We start from the raw sequence: 17,727 nt of genomic DNA, 5'->3' as shown, positions 1-17,727 counted from the left end.
TGCACAGTAGGGGTGAGAGTGGGAATGAGGGGTGCCCCTCACCCACCCTGCACAGGGGCGTGGGGTGGACGACCACCTCCAGGCTGATTCACCGATCTGCTGTGTTGTCTCCCCAGAGACTGATGGAGAGGCAGAAACGGAAAGCGGATATTGAGAAGGGGCTGCAGTTCATTCAGTAAGTGCGCGGGGCCAGGCCGGGCCCCCCAAAGCCTCCTCTGCTCAGGCCTGTGTGTGCTGGGGGGAGGCAGGTGGGAGCTACTAGGGGGCTGCATGAGCCACGAACCCCACACCCATGTGTGAACCCCACTGACACGCGCACCCCTCAGTCCTGCGTGAACCCCTCCCTCATGCATGTCCCCCGACCCTGTTCACACTTCGTCTTGTCCAGTGTGCCATTTTACCGTCACCATCCACACGGGCACAAGCACTCCCCGTTCATTCTTGTTTGTCGAGCGCTTCCTCTCTGTCCTTCACCACAACCCAGTGAAGACGCTGGTCTCATCTGCATTCTGCATCTGGAGAAGCTGAGGCGCAGCGAGGTTAAGAGACTTGTAAAAGGTCACATGGCTATTGAATGGCACATTTAAACCCGTCTGTCTGACTCCAAAACCCCTGATTCTAACGTGCGCTCCCTGCCTCCCAAGCACCCACATGCCATGTTTGTTTGTTTGTTTTACCCCCTTTTTCATTTATCTTTCTTAAGTGAACTCTGGAGGCATATTTATTGTGATGCTAGTAGAGTGTAAACTTACTACCACTCCCAGGTCTCTGAGGTCCTGGAAGGCACCTGGCACTTCTGAGTTCATAATTTTGTGCTTCCCTAATTGTATCGTTTAGGCAACACCCCCCCCCCCCACCAAAAAAAAAAACAGGTACTTGCCTCTACATACTCCTCTTACATAGAACTCCCCAGTTTCGCTCTGGCACAGAACAACAGTCACCCCTGCCTTTTCTGCCCCGCTGGCGGGGCCCCTCCCCAGACACCCCTCCCCCTCCCCAGCTCACAGCACCCACTTTCCCGGCTGCCCCCCAGGGGTGTACCGAGCGGGCTAATTCTGTTAGGGAGCTTTGGGAGCACCTGGGGTTTGGCCCCGTGTCAGCTGCTCCCTTGGTCCCCTGCACCTCCAGGTTCTTCCCTGGGAAGGGAAGGCTCAGCCCTCCTCAGCCTGCTCGCCAGCGCTGCGGCTCTTTATTTGGAAAGTGCTCGGACCCTATTCAGAGACTGGTGAACAAGGTCAACCCCGTGAATTCTGTTTTCCCTGCGAATTCTGCGTCTTTAACTTAAGTCGCTGATTTTTGTGGTGTTGGAGTGCACTCTGATTTTCCCACTTCCCGGGTGATCTCCTTTCCTGGGAAAGGGGTCTGCGTGGACTGGACGCTTCGTGCCTCCCGTGGGCCTGCAGCTGGGGAAGGAAGTCATGTCCCCGCCATTCCCCCTCCACTCCTGTCCCCACCCCTGGTGCAGGAGCCACGTGTGCTGTCCTCTCCTTCTGGACCCTGAGTTGTGGCCGGAGGCTCCATCAGCCCTGCCTTGGCCAGAGACATTTTCCTCTTCTGGCCCTGTTCCAGCCTGGGGGTCCTCCTGTTTCCCCTGTCCTGCTCTCACGTTGGGGGGGTATTGATTTCTTAGAGGACGGCCAGCTGGATCTGCAGCTGCTCTGCTCTTTCTCAGCTTCTGCACCTGGAGGCCCTGGGGCCTGCCCGAGGCCTGGCCTTCCCACAGCCCTTCTGGAACTGGACGGCCCGCATGGTGGTGTTCTTGGGGAGGACACTGCCCCTCAGCCCAGTCCCCAAGGTCACACCCGAGCCCGTCCCTGGCTCTGTGGCTCCGGCTCCAGGGACCTCCACGAGGTTGGGGGAGGAGGCTGGGATCCCTGGGCTCACCCAGACCTCATGTCCCCTCCTTTCCCCCTAGGTCGACACTACCCCTAAAGCAAGAAGAATATGAGGTGAGTGACTGCCACCGGGCAGGGGGAGGCAAAGGCAGGGGTTTCTGAGGAGGGGCTTGCAGGGGCCAGTGCCCAGGCACCCCCTGAGCCCCCTCTGCACCCCACGCCCGGCAGGCCTTTCTGCTCAAGCTGGTGCAGAATCTGTTTGCCGAGGGCAATGACCTGTTCCGGGAGAAGGACCACAAGCAGGCCCTGGTGCAGTACATGGAGGGGCTGAACGTGGCCGACTACGCTGCCTCTGACCAGGTGGCCCTGCCCCGGGAGCTGCTGTGCAAGCTATACGTCAACAGGGCTGCCTGCTACTTCACCATGGTGAGCCCGGAGCCCCCCTTCCACCGCTGATCTGCTCGCTGCTCCCCGCAGGAAGCCCACTCCAGCCAGGCCGGGCCCCAGAGAGCCCAGAGCCGGCCTCCTTCACCTCTGCCCCATCGCCTCTGACCCTGGAGGCACAGCTTGGCCTGGCCCAGGGCCAGCTTCCCCCACCTCCTCTGTCTACAGCTCACCTGTGTCTCCTGCAGCAGCTTTCGATCCTCGAGAGCATTTAAAAAGTACTGTAATAGTTTTTTTTTTTAATAGAACTGATGCTCAGATGAATGAAGTCAGAATCTCAGCACAGTCCCCGGGCACTGGTGTTTTTTAAACACTCCGCTGTGAGCCTGTGGGCAGTCAGGGCTGAGAACCGCTGCGCTTTCTGCTGACCTCTGACCTCCTGCACTCCTTCCTCCTGACCTCCCCTGCCTCCAACCCCATGCCTCCATTTCTCCTCCCTTCTCTCCCTGTGTGTCCTCAGGCCTCTGTGGGGGACTAGTAATGCCTCCAGAGTCCAGAGCAGACTTCCAGATCATACTCTGCTGTGTGCACAGAGCTGCCTTCAGGGTTTCGCTTCCTCTTGGAGGTGACATTATTATTCTCAGACCATGAAGTTCTGACCTGAAGGCAGAGATGAAGCAGCCGTGTTGCAGGGGCCAGGCTTGTGTCTGGGGCGCTCGAAGGCTGCTCCCGCCCAGTGTCCTGCCGGTGCCCGCCGAGCCCCTTCAGCTGGGTGCCCGGGGTCAGAGGCCTGAACGCCAGGGCTGTTTCCTGCCCTCTCTGCAGCTCCCGAGCCCCGGCCCTGACCCTGGTCCTCCCACGTGCTCCGTGTCCTCAGGGCAGGGGGCCTGGGAGGAAGGTGACAGGCTGCCCGCTCCTCTTGGCAGGGCCTGTATGAGAAGGCGCTGGAGGACAGCGAGAAGGCGCTGGGCCTGGACGGCGAGAACATCCGGGCACTGTTCCGCAAGGCGCGGGCGCTCAACGAGCTGGGCCGCCACAAGGAGGCCTACGAGTGCAGCAGCCGGTGCTCCCTCGCCCTGCCCCACGTGAGTGCTGCCGTCACGGGGGCCCAGGCTCCAGGCTCGCCCGGGCCAAGCCACGTCTCCCCCTCTGTGCCGGCACTGGCAGATACTGATATTAATACTCCCTGTCTTCCGAGCTCTGGCTGTGTTCTGGGTGCTGCTAAAAGTGCATCCTGGGGATCAGCTCACTTGATCCTGGCCCCAGCCCACGAGCAGGTGCTCTGCTTGTTCCCACTTGAAAGGTGGAGACTGAGGACAGAGAGAAAGTAGCTCACAAGGTCGCAAGAGCCAGGAGGTGGGAGAGCAGGATTGAGCCCAGGAAGCTCCCCGACCTCTGTGCCCTAAGAGACGGGTACAGTGAGGATTATGAGGGTGACGTGTGTGTCCGGGCATTGTGTTGGGATGGCCGCGGGCGGGGATGGGAACACACCAGTAGAGAGCCCTGCTTGCCCACAGCCGGGCACATGACACCACTCCCCCCGCCCCATTTATTCACCACCCAACAGGTATTTGCAGATGCCCAGATCTGTGCCCTTCAGGGCTCCACAGACCCCTGGGAGACACGGAAACAGCCCCAGGGTCTGAGCCTGGCTCCACCACCACCCTTTTGTGACTGTGTACAAAGCTCTTGCCCTCTGTGCACATCAGCTCCATGTCTATAAAATGTTCTTCCAGCTTCATCCCTGGAAGAATGGGCGTGAGAGGGCTCCGAGAAGGAGGGCGGAAAGGTCTTGGATTGGGCAGGGTCCTAGGAAGCTTCCTGGAGGGCTGGAGTGGGGCAGGGTCCTGGGAGTGCTGTGGAGTGGGGCTGGAGCGAGCAAGGAGAGGCAAGAGGGGTTTGGGTGGCAGAGCAGAGGGGAGGCAGTGGCCACAGCGGTCACCGATGTCGGCACCGGAGAGCTGGCCGGGGTTTAAGTTCCAGTCTTGGGCCTGCCCTCTATGAGCTCTGTGACTTTGTGCAGATGGCTTAGCCTCTCTGAGCCCTGGCTTGGTGATAGATGACCATGTGTCGTGAAGCTGCGCTGAGGATGGAATCAGAAAGTTCATATGGGCAGTTGGCAGAGGGGCCAGACAGAGCAAGCACTGAGAAAACCTCAGCTATTATTGTATTTACTGTTTCATATTCTCACTTCCCTAATGCAGCTTAGTTCACAGCTCAGAAACTTTATTTATGAGAATGTAGCATTTGACAGCATTCCCAGAAGGTCCATGTCCAAGTCTCGCTGGATCCTCACTTACGGGAGGGCAGTGTGGCTTCCATCCCCACGGCACAGCTTGGGAAGCCAAGGCTCAGAAGGAAGGGCGGAATTATCTGGAGGAAGTGTCCAACCCAAGGCCTTCTGAGTTTGGCAATTCCCCATTTTCCAGTCTTGGTTGACAGCACCTGCTCCGGGCCAAGCCCGTGCTGGCACTGGGAGCCGGAGGTGACTCAGGGCCAGGCCCTGGCCTCCAGGAACGAGTTGGGAGCTGGACAGACGCACCGGCCGTTACAGATCCCCATCGGCCTCTGCTGGCCTGGCACAGGTGGTGTCTCCTGTGAGTTCTCTTTCTCGCCTCCCCACTGGACGGCATCTCCGTAAGGTCAGCCCACTGCCCATTTGCTGAGTGGTCCACTGCTTCAGGCCTGGCACGGGGACCACGTTCCGTGATAGCCTGGAGGGAGGGATGGCTGGCAGTTTCTCTTTTCTGAGTGCTGACCCAAGGCCAGGCTCAGTTCTAAACCAGATGTGCACTTTCTCCACCTTCTGTCCTCACTTCCAAAGAGCTCCAAGACAGTGCTCTGTGAAAGAAGCAAGTTGGAGAACAATAGGTATAGAATGATCCCACGTAATGCAAACAAGCAAAGGAAAAGCCCACAAAAAGCACGACAGCCTTTATAGACCCATATACACGTATGTAGATTTCTAAAACAGATCTGTAAGGAATCTCATTGGACCCACCAAGCCTGGTTCCCTCCGGGGAGGAGCCAAGGGCGGGGGTCACCCCGGGGAGCACTTGCTCTACCTGTAACATTTCAGCCTTCCCCAGCAATGCTATCACCTGCTGAATTTTATTTTATTTATTTTTTTTGCTGTTTTTTTTACATCCATCTTTATTGAGATATATTCACATACCATGCATCATACAAAGCGTACATTCAGGTGTTCACAGTACCATTATATAGTTGTGCGTTCATCACCAAAATTGATTTTTGAACATTTTCATTACCACACACACAAAAATAATAAGAAAAATTAAAGTGAAAAAGAACAATTAAAGTAAAAAAGAACACTGGGTGCCTTTTTTTTTTTTGCCCTCATTTTTCTACTCATCCATCCATACACTGGACAAAGGGGAGTGTGGTCCATATGGCTTTCCCAATTACACTGTCACCCCTCATAGGCTACATTTTTATACAGTCGTCTTCAAGATTCATGGGTTCTGGGTTGAAGTTTGATAGTTTCAGGTATCTACCACCAGCTACCCCAATTCATTAGAACCTAAAAAGGGTTGTCTATATTGTGCATAAAAGTGCCCACCAGAGTGACCTCTAGGCTCCTTTTGGAATCTCTCTGCCACTGTAGCTTATTTCATTTCCTTTCACATCCCCCTTTTGGTCAAGAAGATGTTCTCCATCCCATGATGCCGGGTCTAGATTCCTCCCTGGGAGTCATATTCCATGTAGCCAGGGAGATTCACTCCCCTGGGTGTCTGATCCCACATAGTGGGAAGGGCAGTGATTTCACCTGCCAAGTTGCCTTAGCTAGACAGAGAGGGCCACATCTGACCTGCTGAATTTCAGAATTAAGAAGTTAATTGTTCTAGTTTTCTAATGCTGCAGAATGCAAAACACCAGAGATGGATTGGCTTTTATAAAAAGGGGGTTTATTTGGCTACACAGTTAAAGTCTTAAGGCCATAAAGTGTCCAAGGTAATACATCAGTAATCGGGTACCTTCACTGGAGGATGGCCAATGGCGTCCAGAAAACTCTCTTAGCTGGGAAGACATGTGGCTGGCGTCTGATCCAAAGTTCTGGTTTCAAAATGGCTTTCTCCCAGGACGTTCCTCTCTAGCAAGCTTGCTCCGCTTCAGAACGTCACTCACAGCTGCGCTGAGTTCCTTCTCTTTGAGTCAGCTCATTTACATGGCTCCACTGATCACCTGAATGGGTGGGGCCATGCCTCCATGGGAATATCTCAGCAGAGTCATCACCCACAGCTGGGTGGGGTACATTCCAAGCAAATATAATCAGCACCAAAACATCTGCCCCACAAGACTACATCAAAGATGATGGCGTTTGGGGGACACAATACATTCAAACTGGCACATTAATATTAAAATCAAAACCAGAAGTTATTCCTTCCTTTCCCAAAAAATAAAAGAAAGGGAAAACAAAAGCCTGGCTTCCTGATCCCAGCCCAGCAGGGCCTTCCTGTGAGGTCCTAGCGGCCTGGTTGTGAGATTGGGCAAGTCAGTGTCGCCTCCCAAGGCATCATCCCCTCGGCACTGTGGGGGTGACATAGCACCCCTTTGCAGAGCTGCCCAAGAATTCTGGGAGCAGTGCTTCGTGAGCCCAGCTGGCTAACCCCCCCAACCCGTCTTGCCTTCCCAGGATGAAAGCGTCACTCAGCTTGGCCAGGAGCTGGCTCAGAAGCTTGGGCTGCGAGTCCGGAAGGCATATAAGAGGCCCCAGGTAGGTGGGCTCAGGGCTCGGAACGGGGGTGGCCAGTAGAGATGGGGGGATCTAAGGGGAGGGTCCCAGTGACCTTGGGAGAGGTTGTGGAGGGAGTGGCGGCAGGTGGCTCTGCCCTTTCTGCTGCCTGAGAGCCCCGGAATGACCTCCAGGACCTTTGGGAGAGGAAAGAACAGCCAAAGTTTCCAGCTCGCCTTAGACGCCAGCTGTTAACTCCCCCGACCGGCCACTGGAGTTGACAGCGGCGTCCTGCAGCCGTGTGCTCCCAGATCCCCCCATGTGGTGCACAGAGATGGTGGGGTCTATTTGGCTTATTCAGCTCATGTGTATTCGTCCGGCGCCTACTGTGTGCCAGGAAGCTGCACGGAGGGAAGACTGTGACTCTGGGGTCGGCTGGGCCTGGAGCAAGTTCACCTCGTTCTGCCTTGGTTTCCATGTCAGGAAAATGGGGATAACCATGCCCACCTTGGGGGGCTGATGGGGGATTCAAACGATAGAACGAGACAGCACCTCACACAGCGCCTGGCACACAGCTGGAGCACGGACGCCTCTGCCCAGGTCAGGGGTAGAGGCAGAAAAGACCTAGCTGACCCCGCTCCTGCCCTTGGGTTCCACATCTGGGGAGACAGGTCAGGGAACTCGCAGCAGGCCTGGGCCAGGGAGACTTGGGGGACCTGTGTCAGGCTCCCCTGCAGCTCTGGCTGATGGGACCCTGGGCGTCCTAGAATCTTCATCTCTCCCCACCTCTCTCCGATTTCTGGCAGGAATTGGAAACCTTTTCTCTGCTCAGTAATGGCACTGCGGCTGGTGCGGCAGATCAGGTAGGAGGGGGCTGGGGCCTGAGCCCCCCTCCCCATCCCGAACCAAGCCCATCTTGGTTCTTCCATCGTGAGGGCTTCAGATTCACTCCCTGGGGTATAAATGACCTCAGGGTGGGTCAGGGGCGTCGGGCTGTAGGGCTGGGCTCAGTGCTGTCCTTGTCCCCATTGCTGTGAGCCAGCCATTGTCCCCGGCAGAGGGGGTGACTCCCAAGGATGGCTGTGCCACACCAGCTCCCACCTCCCCGGGAGATGCCTCCCGTGACCCAGCAGCAAAGCTGGGGATAGGCCGAGGCTGCTGGGGTGGCAATGGTTGCTGGGGGGAAACCGCCAGGGGCTCACTCAGTCATGGACCCTTGGTCAGGACAAGGCCTGGGCAGTCTGGTCTCGTCTGCCTTCTCTCTCCCCCCTCACGCCCCGCCCTCCTGTCCCGCCGTGGCCACCTTCCCGCAGGGCCAGCCTTTATTCCCGCTCACTCGGCCTCGAAGCTCTTCCCTACTCGAGCCTTTCTTTCCTCTACCTTTTCAGTTCCCAAGGCCCAGCTCAAGCACACCTCCTCACGGAGGCCTTTCCTAGCGCCCCCCACCCTGCCAAATGACCCTGACCCGTGCTGGCCCCACAACCTCTCTGAGCCTCTGCTTCTGAATCCGTGATATGGGGGAGTTTGGCCCTTCAGCCAGGGAAGGGGGGGAGCCTTGACAACCCGAGAAGGAGGGGCCCAGAGGAAGGGGAGAGGGGAAGCAGCCGCGACAGCTGCAGCAACCTCCTGGGTTAAGCTTCTCGGACCCCCCCTCAGCCAGCTCCCCTAGGGTGGGCCCCCCGCACACATTAGCCCACCCTCTCGGACAGGGAGGAGACTGGGGAGGTGAGAGACAGGCTACGGAGCGGAGCCTGGTATCTGGCTGCTTCGTTGTACATGGGGGAAACTGAGGCACGGTGGGAGGGGATTTGGCTGGTGTCACACAGCAAGGCAGTGGGGGCCTCCTTCTGCTGGAAGCTTTCCAGTGCCTTCCCTAGTTCGTCAACAAACTCCCACAGAAACCCTCAGAGGCCCTGGGCCGGGTGCTGGGACAGTCAGGTTGGTTGTCGCCTCACCAGCAGGGACCTCCCAGCCTGAAGGGGAGACAGCTGCCAAGACCTGGGTGCACAGCAGCCTGGGGGAGCCTTTGGAGACAGCCCAGGTTCACATCCTGGCTCCGCTGTCTACCATTGCTGCCCTCAGACAAGTCACCTAACTCTGCTGTGCCTCGGTTTCTCCTTTGTCATGGGGGATAAATGTACCTCCCTCAAGGAGCTATGAAATTACATGAGCTCATTCATTGCTTCATTCACTTAGTACTTTTTTTGTGTGGCACTAACCTTGGTGCCAAATACGTATAAATGTGGGCCTGGCCCTTGGGGGAGCAACTTGTCCAGGGCCCATATCTGGTTACGAACCACAACGAGAGCTACAAAGGCAGGGCAGAGGGAGCCATGGGCCATTGTCACCAATTTCAACCGGGCATTAAAGCTACGACCCAAAGGTTGAGGAGTTAGCCGGGGAGAGGGTGGGGGTTGAAACAGCATTCCAGACAGCGGGGAAATGCGGGCAGAGGCCCTGTGGCTGGGACGTGCCCTGAGTGTGGAAGGGACAAGAGGGGGACAGGCTTTGGTGGGCTGGAACAGTAGCTAGAAGCCAGGCCACCTGGCCCCTGGGGAGGAGCGGGGTCTTTATCATAACAGCATGCAGAGGGCATTGAAGGGGGTGGCATTGGTCTTATTCACCAAGTCAGTAGATATTTAGAGAGCATCTGTGAGCCCAGTGTGGTTCTAGGCACTGGGGATACAGCAAAGGCAAAAACTGCCAAAGAGCCCCTCCCTCAAAGAACTTACAGTCCATTTGGGGGGGGGGGTCAACAATAAACAAAAGGTGAAATATAAGGCGATGAGTGCTCTGGAGAGAACTAAATCAGGGCCGGGACCGGGGGGTACTGGGGTGCGGGTGGGCTTGCCATTTTGCACAGTGAGTGGGAGGCCCTCAGCAAGAAGGAGACACGAGCAAAGACCTGCAGGAGATGAGGGATGAGCCACGAGGAGGTTGGGGGGAGACAGCCAGTGCAAAGGCCCTGAGGCGGCAGTGTGCCCGGCGTGTGTGGGGAGCAGCCAGGGGTGCTGGAAGTGCTGGTGCAGGGCCCAGCAGTGACGGGGAGGCAGGGAGGGTCAGTCAGACCTCAAGTTCCCAGCTCTCAGGAACTCCCGCCTCACTGCTGCTGGTGGCGTGATCATGGCTTATGAGGCAACTTGGGTGACCCTGGCTGTGCATAGGATGGGGTGCTTTAGAAAGAGGCCCAGGAAGACAAGGGCAGTACCCCCATTTCTTCCTTCTCTTCCCACAATGACTGTCCTGGTTTGGGCCACAGCCCACCCACATTCCACCTCTGGATGCCCCGGCCTGTCCCCCAGCACTGCTGTGAGGTGAGCCCTGAAAGCCGGGCCTTGGGGCCTCTCCCCTGCTCAGAGACCGTCAGTGGTTGCTAGCACAGCCCATATCCAATGCTCCTGTTTGAAGCCCCTGCTTCCACTGCTCCTGGGCTCTGGGACCTCGAGTGTGTTTCCTGTCTCTGAGCCTTGGCCCCCCCATCTGAAATCAGGCAGCCCAAGGCCGTCTTGTTGCGCTGGTGGGAGGGATGAATGTCAGATGACTGTGAAGGCACTGGCTACGCTCACTACCTGTGCGTGTTATCGGTCAGCTGCCCGGTCCTCGGCCCGGCGCTCACGGCCTCCACGGCCTGGCCCCAGCCTCCCTATCCTGTCTCACCTCCTTGCACTCACCCGTCACGTGACATGTGTGCGTGTGTCTCGTCTCCTTGATTCGGCCACGAGCTCACTCGAGAGCGAGCACTGTGCGTTGTTCCGTTCTGGGCTCCACCCTGGAGTCAACGGGCCTGGTCTCCAGTCGTGGCCTCTCCACTCACTGTGTCCTGACCTGGAAGAACAGCTTCTGTCAAATGGAGATAATTCTCGTGCCCGGTTCCCAGAGAGGTGTCCCGGGTGGAAGGGGAGCAGGGCTGGGAGTCCATGCGGCTCCCCGTCGTGTTTCAGCCCAGCTCACCACGTCTCGGCCAGGCTGGGGGACAGAGCACCCCAGGCCCAGCCCCCGAAGCCCTGGCTGGTCCTGGGAGAGGAGGTCAGAGAAGCCCAAGCAGAGTGGCCTCCATGAGGGGGGACCAGGTCAGACTCGGCCCCAGGGCCTCATGGTGCCCAGCTGGTGGGTGCCTGCACACACACACGTGCACACACACGTGCAGTCCCATGTACACGTGCAGAGAGGGCCTGAGGACACGGGGTGTGGGCTGGTCCTGCCAGCTCCCCCGACGCAGACATTGTGTGGGAGCTCTGGCTGCGGGGATCCCTGTGGAATTCTCCAGCATGGCAGTCTTTTTTTTTTTTTTTCTTTTGAGAGAAAGAAAAGGAAAAACTTTAGTTAAAATCTTTACAATAAAATAATGGTGATTATAAATCTCTTTATAATTAAATATCTACACATTACATGGTATTTTATGAAAGAATGGAACTGGGTAAAGTTTTTCAGGCAAATTTGATGATGCACAAATACATCATCTTTTAGAGTATAATGTCAGTTAAACATTCCTAAATAGCTGTGTCAGACAGTGGCTCTGCTTTGGGCAAACAATGATAAGCAAAAGTAAGAAAAATTGTGCAAAATTCATTAGTTCACTAAGGAAATTACTTAAAATAGTCAAAGAAGTAAAGGTTGTACACGTGAGCTTGATTGTAGACAGAAGTGAGAATGCCCCACACTAACGGAACCCCCACGTCTGCTAGAAATAAGTCCTTGGGTAACTTTAGTTTGGAGTAAAAAGTTGAAAGTTGTTACAAGTCTTAGCAATTGTGCTTTTATGCAGCCACTGGCCAGTAAGGTAGATGTCATGTTTTGAGTAGCATGACGGGTATTTCGAATCAATTCTCTTTTTGACATTTTATTCTTACACGAAGGCTGGTGAGGTGGGTGGAAAGTAGAATCAAGAGTAGCACAGGACAAAGACTGCAGCAGGACTGAGGCCCAGTTCTTGCATTAAATCAGGGTTACAAGCGCAGAACCTGTGTGAGAACTCCGTTATGAGAGTTTCAAGATATTCCCCACGCTCTTTGGGGACATGGATATGACAAAAACTTCTCTCCGTGCATTTGGCAAGAAATGATTTCTAAAATTATGCAGTGTTCCAGGGTCATCCAAGACAGTCTCTGCTTTCAAGATAGAGTCTCAGTTTCTTCCAGTTTAGTGTCCTTGTACAGAAAAGAAACTGCCGTTTCCTTTGGGGAATCATCCAGGGCACCCTTGGGTGTTAAGTAGCCACTCCCTTGTCTGGGCTGGCCTTGAAGGTGAGGCTGCCTCTGTCCAGCTGCATATACAGTTTTCTCAAAGGAGATCGGCCTGGGCATCTCCCTCCCTCAGCCATCCTGGCATTCCACGTGCTCCTGGAAATGGAGAAGGCAGGGGCAGCTGCGATGATCCTAGAGGCAGGCAAGGGCCCTGTGCCCTCGAGAGGCCTGCGGGGCGTCATAAGGCTGTGCAACCCCGGCAGCGTGGGGAGCCAGAGGCGAGCTAGGTGCTGGGTGCTGGGGACAGAGAGCGAGCCGGAGGAGCCTGGGACCTGGAGGGCCGCATGGAGCCCGGGGCGCAGATTCCGGCAGGTGGGAGGAGGGGAGGGGCCCATGAGGCATGGCCTGGAGGCAGGAGAGAGGTTATGCTCAGCTCCAGGCCACTTCCCACCTTGCGGGTCCAGAGGAACCCAGGCCCTGCAGCGGGTGCGTTTTGATTCGGATCCCAAGTGTGCCCTGTACCTGAGCCAGCCACTCTACCTCCCAGAGCCTCGGTTCCTCGTCTTGAAAAGGATTCCAGGACCTGCCCTTTGGGGGCCGTGGTGAGGATTACAGTTGGTGATACCTGAAGCACCCGGGAGCGTGTGCTCCATAAACATTCGGATGAATGTTATCACCAGGAATTCCAGGCAACAGGGCAGGCGACAGGAGCCTAAAGAGAGGCTGCTGGTGGGCTGGGGGCCCTGGGAGTGCGGGCAGCACTGAGCGGGCAGACGCACATTTGTCCCCAGAGATGTTCACCTGGCCCCTCTTCTGTTCCCTCTGATGTTGTCTGTCCGTACCCAAGATGGCAGCTCTCTGCCCCAGCCTGATGGCCTTGGTTGGTGCAGCTTCTCTGTGAGGGCCAAACACAGCCTGGAGACAACTGCCCATCCTTGCTGTGGGATGGGCAGGGGTGCCCATGCCCAGAGGACAGGGGCAGGGGCAGCCCCGAGTCAGACAGAGCCTGCGAGTGGCCGGCATCTCCGGGCCTTGGGACTCCTGACCGGGGTGCCCAGACTTAGGGCTGACCAGGCAGTGGCCTGGGCCCACGTTGGTTGTGCTGCCGTTACCATGGTGACCCGCAGCGGCCTGACCGCCTTCTCCTCCTCTCCACAGGGGACGTCCAATGGATTGGGGTCCATAGACGACATCGAGACAGGTAGAGTTCCTGGCGTGAGGAGACGAGGGTGGGGATACGGCCCAGGGGAGGACTCAGCCCATCACCCCCAAGACCCCGGGGGGGTCAGGTGAGGCAAGCCCCTCCTTGCCCTGGGGACTCCCTGCCACTTGGAAAACAATCAGTGGGCTTCTGGTAGGGTTGAGGAAACCCCGACTTCGCTGCAGGGAGGGAAGTGTATTCTCCAGCCTGGCTGGAGCAGCTGCCCATAAGGGCCTGGCACTGGTCCTTGGGTCCCCCTCTCCAGGCTGGCTCCCTTTTGAGCAGGAAACCCACTTCTGAAAGCCCCTCTTCTCTTCCTCACTGACTGCCAGGAAGGCCTAGCGATTTCAAAGGTCCCCTGGAGAGGGCGGTGTTGACCCCAGGGTGAGAGGCTCCTGCCGGGGCCGGTTGACAAGGGACCCCTCCCATCAGACCAGTCCCTGCAGAAGCAGAGGAGAAGGACACAGGGCTGCCTGAGGACCCCAGGGCCCTGGGACGCCTGCTCCGCTCCCACCAGGCAGGCCCCCCATGGCTGCTGAGCCCGTGCCCCCTCCACAGACTGCTTCGTGGACCTGCGCGGCTGCCCGGCCCCCATCCACTCGGCCCCCATGATGCCCCTGTTCCCTCATGTTCTGGACCTGCTGGCCCCCCTGGACAGCGGCAGCAGGGCCCTGCCCGGCCCTGAGAGCCTGGACGACTTCCCAGATGGGGACGTCTTTGGTCCAGAGCTGGACACCCTCCTGGACTCGCTGGTGAGTGATGCCACCGCCCCTCCTTCCTCTCCCATCTGGGACTGGGACCCCGTCACATGCAAACTCAGGTCCCTTCAGGGGTGGGGGCAGCCCCTGTCTGCACATCACAGTTGGGGAAACTGAGACCTAGGGAGGGAAAGGGACTTGCTCGGGATAGAAACGTGGAGCTACAGGATGCTAGAACCAGAAGGGGACCACCTCACGGACAGCTCGGGGGCTGAGGCTCAGAGAGGGGTCGGCTTGCCTGCTGCCCAGAGTCCCCGAAGCTGCCCCGGCCCGGGCGGCCGAGTTCCCCTCTGAGCCGCCCTCTCTGTGCCCCACCTCCCAGTCTCTGGTCCAGGGCGGCCTGCCCGGCAGCGGCATGCCCAGTGAGGTGCCCCAGCTGATCCCCGTGTTCCCCGGCGGGACCCCGCTGCTGCCGCCTGTGGTGGGCGGCTCCATCCCCGTCTCCAGCCCGCTGCCCCCTGCCTCCTTCGGCCTCGTCATGGACCCCTCCAAGAAGCTGGCCACCTCCATGCTGGATGCCCTCGACCCCCCAGGCTCCGCACTGGACCCCCTGGGCCTGCTGCCGTATTCCGAGACCCGGCTGGATGCCCTCGACAGCTTCGGGTCCACCCGCAGCTCCCTGGACAAGCCTGACTCCTTCTCCCTGGGTGAGAGCCGGGTGGGCATGTTCACGTTGCCCCTCCCTCAACAGTGGGGGAACTGCTGTCACGTCCACAGTCTTCGGGGCTTCCCATGGGAGGCGGCAGTATCCCTGTTTAACAAATGAGGTTCAGAGAGGGCAGGTGACTTGCCCAAGTCACTCAGCTAGCGAGCATGGCATCGGGATCACGACCCTGTCTGCATGCACCAGAGCCCAGGGCCTTCCGCCCCTCGGTGGTCCAGTGCTACCCCTTAAGCATTGCGGGGTCTCCTGCTTTGCTCAGCACGGATGGGGTGGGGCTGAGATTAGAGAAGCTGGTGTCATATCTAAGACCCGGAGCAGAGCTGGGAGCATCCAGGATGCCAGACGCCGCCTGTGCACTGTGCCCAGCCTCACTGGGCACAGAGGATCCCACAGGATGACCCTGAGGCTGTGGGAAGGACGCGAGGCCATGTGCTTCCTCTGGGCTGGGGGCCAGGGCCCCCGAGAGGAAACAGACCAGGCTGGGCCCTTGAGGGACTTGCTTCCCAACAGTCAGACATGCTGGGGCACTCATGACTGAGGGAGTCACGGGGCTGCAGGAGCACAGAGGAGGCCTCACTCGGCCTCAGCTCAGGGAGGCTGCCTGGAGGAGGTGACGGCCAAGCAGGGTCTTGGAGGAGAGGTCCATGGCCAGGCTGAGGGGCAGTGTGAGCAAGGCCTGTCCTGGCAGAGGGACTGGCAGACGAATAGAGCAAGTGGCCAGAGGGGAGGAGAGGGGGGAGCCGCAAGATACAAGGCTGATCTCAGAGGTGCCATGAACAAAGCTAAGGAGCTGGGCTTGGTCCTGAGGGCAGTGGGGAGCTGTGGAGGGTTTTAAGCAACAAGTGAGCAAGCTCAGGCCAGGAGGCTTATCTGTCCTGGGTCAATGGCCATGGGAGTGGAGAGGAGGGGACAGAGTCAAGCAATCGGCACGAGCAGGAGAGCATGTGTGACCTCGGCTGGCTTTTCGGAGTTAGAAATATGTAAGGAAAACCCCAGGATGTCCTCGTGCCCTACAGAGCCAGGGCGGGTGACCCCTGTATCTTCTTCCTGCCCAGAGGAGACCAACTCGCAGGACCATCGCCCCCCAAGCGGTGCTCAGAAACCAGCCCCCTCGGTGAGCAACTGGGTGGGGATTCGTGATTGGGCACCTCATGCCCTCCTGGGTGGGGGGAGAATGACTGAGGGCTCTGGTGGGGGGTGGGGGGCAGAATGAGCCCACGCATGGGGCAAAGTGTCACTTCCCCCAGTGGGGAGGCCAGGGAGGGTCACCCAGAGTGGCCGGGCCGGAGTAGCCCTGTCCCAGCCCTTCCTCACCCTTGCCTGACGGAAGGCTCAGGGGGGTTAAGTGGCTTCCCCAGGGTGAGTAACATCCTTGGACTCTGGACTCAGCTGGGTTCCGAGTTTAAAAGAGCACTTGGCTGTGAGTTTGCTGGCCTAGACTCTGGCCTCAGCCCAGACACTAGCTGTGTGGCCCTGGAGAAGCCGCCTAACCTCTCTGAGCCTTGCCTTCCCCGCCCCTCTGCTGATGGCTTGGCTCAGAGGTGTTTGGGGATAGAGGCTGGGGGAGGGGGCCCCTATCAGAGCCACTACTGCTTTCACGTTGGGCTTTCATTCAAGGAAGGTTCTGGACCAAGATCACTGCTACCCCCACCCCCGCCTAGAGGCTCCCCAAGGCTGGTCAGTCCTGGTGGTCCAGGTTCTTGGACAGTACCACAAGGAGCTCCCCAGCTGGGAGGGTAGAAGAAGAAGGCAGGTCCTGGGCTTCATTCTGCCCCTGGGTGGGATGGGGGTGGGGTCATCCAGGCCCCCACCCAGCTCTGGTGCCCCAGCCATGCTCCAGTGCCCCAGATGGCCATCCTTCTCCTGGAACAGCCAGAGCCCTCCATGCCCAACACCGCCTTGCTCGTCAAGAACCCCTTGGCTGCCACCCACGAGTTCAAGCAGGCCTGCCAGCTCTGCTACCCCAAGACAGGTAAGGTCACACCCTCTGACCCACCGCCCTCTGCCCCAGTGATGCCAAGAGTCTCAGGAGCTGAGAATTCCAGAGTCAAAGAATCCTGGTCTATCAGCCAGAGAAAGTACAGGTTTTGTGAGCAGAAAAGGATGGAATACAGGGGTTAGGGGCTTTCAGAGGAGCAAAAGCCAGTAAGTTCTGCTGGGCCTTTAGGCTACTTCTCCACAAGCTGAGGACCAGGAGGTCGGCTATTCTGCTCTCAGGCAGAGTCAGGAAGTGGCAAGGAACCCCAGCCGGCATCTGGCTGCCCCACGGACTGTACCTGGCAGTGTAGGGCAGAGTCCAGCTGGCTGTTATAAACACTTTCCATCTGCTGGGGCCCTTACTCTACCCGAGGAAAGGAGCCCCTTCCACAGTCTACCTCCCTCACAAGTGCACGTCAGTGGGTGAGATGCAAGCTCACCCAGAGCCCAGGGGGCAAAGGAGTCTGGGAAGCATCGCTCCTGGGCTCCCTGCAATACAGGGGAGCATAGAAGAGTTCAGCATTGATGCCAAGGGTCGGCAGATGGCAGCCAACACACCAGGATCTCAGAACTCCACCCACTGAGATGCATAGCAGCACTCCATTTGCCAGAACCCCGCAATCCCAGCACTGGAGAACGATAGCCCCTTGGCACTGCAGGGTTAAAAATCTTAGCAGTCTGCAATTCTAAATCTTGGAGTGTTGGAGTTGATGGGACCTTGGAGGTTGTCTAGTTGCTATTCCCAGCCATTCTAGGACCCCCCACACACACAATCCACCAGACACACATACAAACATGTCACCCCTGTCTGGGAGCAGCCACCAAAGCTCCTGAGGGGATGGGGAGCAGCCCATCGGCCTGAGGAAGCTCTTCCCCATGTGCACCCCAGTCGGAAGGTCCCTGCTCCCCGGCAGCTGGTGCACACCTAGTGCTGGCAAAGCCCAAATCACAGGGATCCTCCCGGGGCCATCGGCTTTTGGTCTTTTTGAGGATTCCGGCTCCTCCCTCACCCCTACCTGTTGTTCTGGGAGA

General features: G+C 57.9%; 1 protein-coding gene and 1 pseudogene across 4 annotated transcripts in view; one reads left to right on the top strand and one right to left on the bottom strand.

Moving 5' to 3' along the window:
• The window catches only part of ZC3H7B (zinc finger CCCH-type containing 7B), a 65,395-nt gene that overhangs the window by 32,252 nt on the left and 15,416 nt on the right, over positions 1–17,727 (top strand). For 2 of the 4 annotated variants that reach the window (XM_037844997.1, XM_037844996.1), the window contains exons 2-12: positions 117–175; positions 1,916–1,949; positions 2,064–2,261; positions 3,146–3,304; positions 6,874–6,954; positions 7,719–7,775; positions 13,254–13,296; positions 13,855–14,048; positions 14,377–14,701; positions 15,735–15,832; positions 16,591–16,690. In XM_037844997.1, the coding sequence (XP_037700925.1) occupies positions 123–175; positions 1,916–1,949; positions 2,064–2,261; positions 3,146–3,304; positions 6,874–6,954; positions 7,719–7,775; positions 13,254–13,296; positions 13,855–14,048; positions 14,377–14,701; positions 15,735–15,832; positions 16,591–16,690 (1,342 nt within the window). In that variant the 5' untranslated portion in view covers positions 117–122. The remainder of the gene's footprint in view (positions 1–116; positions 176–1,915; positions 1,950–2,063; positions 2,262–3,145; positions 3,305–6,873; positions 6,955–7,718; positions 7,776–13,253; positions 13,297–13,854; positions 14,049–14,376; positions 14,702–15,734; positions 15,833–16,590; positions 16,691–17,727) is intronic. The other 2 variants (XM_037844999.1, XM_037844998.1) reach the window with 1 other exon arrangement.
• LOC119541531 lies at positions 7,892–12,490 on the bottom strand (annotated as a pseudogene).

Source organism: Choloepus didactylus, chromosome 8, assembly GCF_015220235.1.
Source record: "Choloepus didactylus isolate mChoDid1 chromosome 8, mChoDid1.pri, whole genome shotgun sequence".
In the NCBI taxonomy this organism is placed as follows: Eukaryota; Metazoa; Chordata; class Mammalia; order Pilosa; family Megalonychidae; genus Choloepus; species Choloepus didactylus.
This window is presented reverse-complemented; position numbering and strand designations above follow the sequence as displayed.